At 35.4% G+C, this 8,442-nt stretch overlaps 1 protein-coding gene across 7 annotated transcripts in view; it reads left to right on the top strand.

Annotated features, from left to right (window-relative positions):
* The window catches only part of Gabpa (GA binding protein transcription factor subunit alpha), a 36,920-nt gene extending 29,567 nt beyond the window's left edge, over positions 1–7,353 (top strand). For all 7 annotated transcript variants that reach the window (XM_008847182.3, XM_008847181.3, XM_029570461.1 and 4 more), the window contains 4 exons: positions 214–267; positions 1,519–1,659; positions 2,245–2,437; positions 6,366–7,353. In XM_008847182.3, coding sequence (XP_008845404.1) covers positions 214–267; positions 1,519–1,659; positions 2,245–2,437; positions 6,366–6,594 — 617 coding nt within the window. In that variant the 3' untranslated portion in view covers positions 6,595–7,353. The remainder of the gene's footprint in view (positions 1–213; positions 268–1,518; positions 1,660–2,244; positions 2,438–6,365) is intronic.
* The last annotated feature ends 1,089 nt before the right edge of the window (positions 7,354–8,442 follow it).

Below are 8,442 nucleotides of genomic sequence, written 5' to 3'. Positions count from 1 at the left end.
TTGAATAACTTCTAAATGCTAAAAAAATACTTTGCCATTGTAACATCTCTTAAAGATACAGTAAGTTTCAATTGTTTAATACTGTTCTTTCCTCTCTTTTGTTTTTGGCTTGGTTTTAATTATGGGGTGCTCTTTTAAAAGATGTTTGTTAAACTGCATTTTACTGAATTGGGGTTTTGTATTTTCAAATGAAAATTTTTTTATGTTCTTCAGATGTTTTGGCAAGCCAAGAACAGCAGATGAATGAGATAGTTACAATTGACCAGCGTGAGTATTCGTGCCCATAATACTTGCTCTTTCATCAGTAAGGAATGCTTCTTTATCAGATAAGGTCAAGCTAAAGTTTTAAAATTAATTTTCTGACAGATTTTAGATTTACAAAGAAATGAAGTATTATAACTAGCACCAGCGTGTATTGTAAGAAATAAAACTTTATATTTGAGGTTCACCTGTTTGAGACTGTTTTTTTTCTCTGAAATAGAGAACTATCTTCAAATTGCTGCTTACTATTTTCTGCGTAGTTTTTATTTCTGCCAACCATGCCGTAAATACTTAGGAACATTATTTTGCACATATTTGAGGGCTTGGGATAAAATGGTAGCTTACTATGTATATCTTTTGGTAAGGTGTTTTTTTTTCTTTAACCTTTGAGACTTGGCTGTGTGGATCATTGCAGTCTTATTCATTTCTAAAATGCTACAGACATCATTGAATAAGTATTTGCAAAACAGTTCACAGAGTTTTTGTTTCTGCCCTTTCAACCTCAGTAGGGTGCACCAACTTTCCTCACAGTGGTTGTATGAATTTATAGTTTCACTTACAGTAGAATGTGAAGGTTTTTTTGTCTTTTATTTTTGTTTTTGTCTTTTTGTGTTGTGTTTTTTTTGTGGGTTTTTTTTTTGTTGTTGTTTTTGTTTTGTTTTGTTTTTGAGACAGTAGTCTCAGCTGTCCTGGAAACACTGTTACATAGACCAACTGGTGTCGGTCTCCCAGGGCTCACCTGCCTATGTGGTGGAATTATAGGTGTACACCACTGTGCCTAGCTAGAATGTGAGTTCTTAATTGTACATGTTTTCACCACCTTTTAAGCTATTTTATGACCAGTTTTATATTACAATTTTCTCTCTACTGTATATGTACCATTAAGTTGTTATTTCAGAACAAGGCAGATAGCTCTTACTAAGCTAAGATTTCACAAACCACAATGGAAACAACAGAACTTTATCCTCTAAAAGTTGAGGATTAAGATGATTAAGTCTTATAATATTAAGTCTTCTTTTTGTAGGATTTGTTGTTTTTGCTTTTTTTAGCAAATAGCCAGGGCAAGCTTCAGACTTGCTGCAATCCTCCTAAGTGCTAGAGTTGTAGGCATGAGCCACCATACCTGGGTCTGAAGCCTTTTCTTGATGTGATTAGAAGGACGTTAGTTGTATTGATTGCATTTAAGGTCTTTACAGAATTTTTTTTTTACTGCTTATATTAGAAGAAAAATATCTTCCCCTTTGTCTGTTCCTTTAGCTGTGCAAATTATTCCAGCATCTGTGCAGTCTGCTACACCAACTACCATTAAAGTCATAAACAGTAGTGCAAAGGCAGCCAAAGTACAAAGAGCTCCAAGGATTTCAGGAGAGGATAGAAGCTCGCCTGGGAACAGAACAGGTGTGTTCACTTGACCTGATAGTTATAAAACTTGTCAAACCAGGTGTATTTTGTTTTATTACAGTGTATGAAAATGTGAATATGGACTCTCCCTCTGGCAGTGCTTAGTTAGTGGGCTTTTTAAAAATATTTTTTAATTTATTTTTTAAATATTTTATTTATTATTTTTATTTTATGTATATGAATGTATTGCCTGCATGTAGGTAAGTGCACCCATGTCATACAGTGCCCACAGAGGACAGAAGAGGCTATTGGAGCCCCTGGAAATGGAATTATGGATAGTTGTTAGCTGTCATGTGGGTGCTGGGATTCGAACCCAGGTCTTCTGCAAGAACAGTCAGTGTTCTTAACCATTGAGCCATCTCTCCAGTCCTTATTATTATTATTTTTAAAAGAGCATAGGGTAGGGGTTTATTTACAGAAGAGTGGGTGTCCCATATTTATAGCTGCATTGTTAGCTGGATTTTTAAAATTAGAAATTTGTTTTTGTTTTGGCTGAGACTGAACCAGCGGACTTGTATACTGCCTTTGCCTTGTGTTAGCTTTTAGCACCGTGACCGATACTTGTTCCATTTGTGAATTTAGGAAACAATGGTCAGATCCAACTGTGGCAATTTTTGCTAGAACTTCTCACTGACAAGGATGCTCGCGACTGTATTTCTTGGGTTGGTGATGAAGGTGAATTTAAACTAAATCAGCCTGAATTGGTTGCACAAAAATGGGGACAACGTAAAAACAAGCCTACAATGAACTATGAGAAACTCAGCCGTGCGTTACGGTAAGCAGGTTCATAAAGCTTAAAAGATTATTTGTTTTTATGTGATTTAAAAGCATGTAATGCCTTATTCAAAGCTAGTGTGTTTATTCATCTTGGATTTTGCTGTCATGTGCATCATTCCAAATAATGTTTTTGTTTGCAGAGTTAAATTGAATGTACTTTTTCTTTTTTATTTAATAACCACATGATTAGAAGAAGCATTTCATTACAGCTTTAACATATTCAGTAACACATTCCAGAGCAAGGATACATCTCTTTCAAAAGTGGCTGTTGGGGCCGGAGAGATGGCTCAGTGGTTAAGAACACTGGTTGTCTTGCAGAAGACCCAGATTCGAATCCCAACACCTACATGGCAACTAACAACTGTCCGTAACTCCAGTCCCAGGGGATCTGACAGCTTCTTCTGACCCCCACAGGCATTGCATGACACAGGTGCTCTTTCCTACAGGCAATACACGCATACACATAAAATAAAAATAATAAATAAAAAAATTTTTTTAAAGGTGGCTTTAAAATTTTTAGGTTCACAGTTGAATTAATACAGTTATACAGTATTGAACTCAATATAAACCCTGTAAGACATAAAATTGAGTTTTTACCCTTTAAAGACGATCTCCATTTCACTTTAAAGTATGCTGTTTCCTACATTTTTAAACTTTTTAATATGTGAATATGGTGTTCTGTTTTTACAATTAGATGCAAACTATTGCTGCGCTTTTCTAATTTTTATCCTCCTGTATCTGCCTCAATCTGAATACCCAAAAGTACAAATTGGAATAAAATAAAATAAAATAATTTGTAATTCTTCTGTAAGTACTATGGTCTGAGCTGAAAAGATCTCCAGTGCCAAGTATTAGTGAGGTTAACTGGGTAGGAGTGCATCCAGCAGAAATGTACCCAGAGGTAGGAATGTAACCTGTGCTCAGCAGTGCCTTTCCTTAATAGATCCCAGACAGAAGTGTTCGTGAATGTCTACATACATACTTACAACAGCTTACTTTTAACATCCCCAAGTCAGAAATCACCCATAAAGCCATCAACAGGAGAGGGAATGGACCTCTTGTGATATGTTCGTGTATTGAAGTGTTATATATCTGTTAAAGATGAACTCCTGCCACAGATGATGCGGTTGAACATCACAAACCATGTTCAGGGAGGGAGCTGGATCCACAAGACTATACATTACCACATATAAATACATTTACTTAGTAAAGTTTAATAAAATAGGAAAATAAATTATAGCATATAAGAATGGACATTTAAAGGAAATAATACAAAGAAAAACAGTGAAATGAGTATCATGATGCAAACTGGTGCTTTCATTTTTAGAGTGGTGATGACTAAAAAAGAGTGGAAGGGATTCTCAGCACTAGCAGTATTTATGTGATGCAGTTCACAATTTAAGATGTTTTAAAAACAGTTTTACAAAGTTAAAGGATGATGTCCATGAAAATACAAATATTGTGTACCTTTCCTCTTCATCTCAGGGAGAGAACAGTATAGTGAATGCTATTGTATATAGCTTGCAATGCATATACTAAATTAAAGAAAATATTGAATACAGGTAAAACTTGAGCATGTATTCCTTTTTCCTATTTCTCAAGTGTCTCATAAACTTGTATTTTTTAACTAAATGACATACAATTTGGTGGTTTATAAACTGAGGTTCAAATTCTTCATTGATGTAATTGACATAAAAAAGGACAGACGTGAGGCTGGGAGAGATGGTCCAGTGGTTAAGAGCACTAGCTGTTCTTGCAGAGGACCAGGGGATCCAACTCCCTCTTCTGACCTTTATGGGCATTGCACAACATGGGTGGACTTACACACATGCAGGCAATACACTCATACACAGAAAATAAAATTATGGGGCTGGAGAGATGGCTCAGTGGTTAAGAACACTGGTTGTTCTTGCAGAAGACCTGGGTTTGAATCCCAGCACGCACATGGGGGCTAACAACTGTCTGTAACTCCAGTCCCATGCAGGCAATACATACATACACATTAAATAAAAAATTTTTTAAGTATTTTATTTATTATTTTTATTTTATGTGTATGTGTGTATTGCCTGCACGTAGGTAAGTGCATGCGTGTCATGCAGTACCCATGGAGGTCAGAAGAGACTGTCGGATCCCCTGGAACTGGAGTTATGGACAGTTGTTAGCCGCCATGTTGGTGCTGGGATCCAAACCTGGGTCTTCTGCAAGAACAGTCAGTGTTCTTAACCACTGAGCCATCTCTCCAGCCCCTATAAATAAAATTTTTTTTAAAAAGAAAATAAAGTCAATAAATAAAATAAAAACTTTAAAAAGAAACATGGCTTTTAAAAAGAGGACAAATGCAATTCTGCCCAATGTATTTGTATCTCTTACTAAGAAGTCATACATAACTGTAACACTTCTGCTGGAACTGGGGGGAAATGACATGATCTCTAGCATATTGGTTAGTCTTTTCAGTAGTGAGCTTTTAATGAAGGAAAATGATTTGTAGAATGAAGCTCTTGAGAAATGGTATAGTTTATAGCTCCTGCGCTTTGGGAATAGTTCCATTTGCAGCTCCTTTGTCAGTAGGCATTGCAGTTTTAAAATAAGGGTTCATTACCTGGGCATGGTGGCACACGCCTTTAGTCCCAGCACTCAGGAGGCAGAGCAGGTGGATCTCTGAGATCAAGGCCAGCCTGGTCTCCATAGTGAGTTCCAGGCCATCTGGGGCTGCAGGGAGACCCTGTCTCAAAAAGGCGAAAAAATAAAATAAGGGTTATAACCTGCCAGCCTAGAAAAGAGCTTGACTTAACTTTAACCTTGCCCACTGTTGGAATTGTATGTGTATAATGGTAAGTGAGGTCTGATTTTGAAAATAGATGTAAACCTAGGTGTTTTTATCTCCACAGAAAGCAAGTAGTAAACTAGACTACTAGAGTGTACACCTCAAGTCTGCTCACGTAGATTTAGAAACAGTGGTAGCCTCTTTCTTTTGGTCCTTTCATTTATTCTTTTGGGACTCCTATTGGGTTTGGAGAATTTCTCTGAAATTTGGGGAACCTTTATGTAGTTTAATGGAAAAGATGAAAACATGTCTACATCATATTGCATTTTAGGTCAGACAAGAGAAGTAGGCATTTAGCAATCTGTGTATTTAACTTTTTTATTCACTGGATTCTTATTAACATAGCTTATATATTTTTTGAATATTCTTATTTTATGTGTATAAGTGTATTGCCTCATGTATGTAAGTGCACCTGTGTCATGTGGTGTCCAAGGAGTTCAGAAGAGAGCAATGAATTCCCCTGGAACTAGAGTTACAGACAGTTGTTAGCTGCCGTGTTTGGAAGAGCAGTCAGTTCTCTTAACTGCTGAGCCATCTCTCTAGTTCCTAACATGGCTTATATTTTATAGAGGGCTAACTGGAAGTCATTGCATGCTAAAAGCAATTTATAAAAATTATCCCTTTGCTCAACAAGCCTGTAAGGGTAAGTACTACTTTTAATCTCATTTTATAGATGAGGAATACAAGCACAAAGAAACTGTCATTTTCCTGTGGTCACAAAGGTAGTAAGTCCGGGTGCTAGGGTTTGAGTGTTGGTCTTCTCGCTTAAAAGCCTTGTTGGTAGGTGCTGTTAACACTTCCTAGGTTTTTGGTTTCATCTTGCCTTGTTTAGTAATAAATAATACTGTTTTCTAAATCAGTGTATCATGCAGTTGTTGAATATTTACTTTGAAAGTTTCACAGATAAATGCTAAGTATTGAAACTTTGGTGTTTTGACATTTCCTTGGATAATAGCATTAAATATTCTGTATAATGTCAGTGTTAACTCTTGTATTGGGAAAAATACTCTACAAAACTTCTGTTTGTGGAGTAGTCTGAAACACAAGAAGTACATGTTCTTCATTTTTTATATAGTCCTGATGTAGTTTTCTCTTTTTCAAGGTATTATTATGATGGGGACATGATTTGTAAAGTTCAAGGCAAGAGATTTGTGTACAAGTTTGTCTGTGACTTGAAGACTCTTATTGGATACAGTGCAGCAGAATTGAACCGTTTGGTCACAGAATGTGAACAGAAGAAACTTGCAAAGATGCAGCTCCATGGAATTGCCCAGCCAGTCACAGCCGTAGCCCTGGCTGCTGCCTCTCTACAAGCAGAAAAAGACAATTGAGACCCAGGACCTTCTGATAGTCTAAGGTTTTTCTTAAATATTCAGAGCAAGCATTGCTCTAACCTTTATTACTGAATTTGAATCTTATTTCTAGATTGTACAATCTGATGCATGATTTTTTTTATAACTATTTCATACTCTTGTGAATTTGGATCTTTTTACTTTGAGCATATATTTTAGAAAATATGTTAAAGGATCACCACGATGCCTGCAGTACAAGAGCAGGTTCATTGTGGGGTAGTTTGTTAACAGTCAGGAAAGCTAAACTGGTCAGTATTAACGTCTAGCCCTACCAAAAATAGCCAGTAGCATCTGAAGATGTAAAGTAATTGAAGCATCTTCAGGAAACAGTCTGGCCTAACTATTTTTGAAATGTAGCTGTTTCCTCTCTGCTGCTTTGGATGCTGCTTTACATAGAACCCGAAAAAGGAATTCTCAGATAAAGCATGTGTGCCTGTTTCATCTAATCAAGCAGAGCTAAATGTTTATACCAGTTAAAATTATACCAATAAGTTACTAAACTATCAGGTTATTAATTTATATATTTGCAAGTAAACGATAGTAAGTTAATTGTCAAAGAGCAGTGCTTGAAGGAGGAGATCCAAGTTTAAATTTGGCTTAATTCAAGCCATTATTAATGGTTTTCTGTATAGATTATTCATTATGTCAGTCCAAGAACTTGAATTATTTTGAGAGAGGCATTTAATTCTAATAAACAGCTATTACAAAAATTCCAAAATGATCTTATTTTTTCTCTCAGAGATTTTTAAAAAGTATACCTTAGTGAGAAAATAAAAGTTTGGTATAGCTTCCTCTTTTTTTTTTGTAAATTATTCTGTAGTGCCGGTTTATTATGCAACACCATTTATATATTCCCGACTTTCTGAGAAAATGAAGAACTTAGATCAGACAGAAGTACTTAACCCTTGAAGGTGTTAGTAAATTACTTGCAAATAGTTACAAAGGGAAAATTTGACCTGCATTATAAGCAATCTTTAAAACAAAATTTCCCACTTCTTTAATTTTTTCCTTTTGAATATTACATATATGTATGTCCACAAATAACTATATACATGTCCAGCTAACCACTTTATACATATATGAAGGCATAAAGATATTCAAAAAGGAGATTATTAAATTGTTTTTAAAATCTTTAAATAATTCTTATGAAATGCCTTACTGCTTGCTAACACTAAACAGAAATGACTAGAAAATTACCTTTATTTCTTTTTGTTTATTTTAAAGTATCATGAATGAATTGTGATATGAGAGGCTGACAAATAGTTTTTATAGTAGAAAGTTGTTCCTAAGTATTACTGTATACACCTCTCATCTTTTACTTTAAATTCATGCCCAGAAATGACTTTAGAAAAAACTCAGTTGATGCTGTTGGCCAGGGGAAGAGCGCCTTGTCACACCAGCCTGGTTGCTTCCAGTAGTAAACAGTGGTTTGGAATCTTAGGGACAAGGAAGAAAAGAGGGCTCTCTTGCCTCCCTAAATCATAATTTTCAATACAGTGCTATAGGACTTTTATGTTAAGTCCTTTAAGATTTGACAGTAAATACCTAAAAAGAAAAATTTATGTCTTTCATTTTTACTTTTTTATGAACACAAATGGTAGGCTGGCAAATTATTAGTGTAATTTGGTACTGATTTCAAGAATATCTGAGTAGAAAAACAGTATAAAATAATACATAGAGGCCCTAGCTTCAAATGAAAAATAGGTAGCTATAAAAAGAATTTTCCCTATCCTCTTAAAGCCTGAGGAACTCAGAGTCACTTACAGTCTACATTTCTGGTCTGTTGAAAGCTTAAGAATCTTGACTTCAATTTAAAATGCTCTAGAG

The sequence above is a fragment of the Nannospalax galili genome, unplaced genomic scaffold, assembly GCF_000622305.1.
Source record: "Nannospalax galili isolate Female #2095 unplaced genomic scaffold, S.galili_v1.0 scaffold903, whole genome shotgun sequence".
Classification (NCBI taxonomy): Eukaryota; Metazoa; Chordata; class Mammalia; order Rodentia; family Spalacidae; genus Nannospalax; species Nannospalax galili.
The sequence above is the reverse complement of the archived record's forward strand: the minus strand, read 5'-3'. Positions and strand labels throughout refer to the sequence as shown.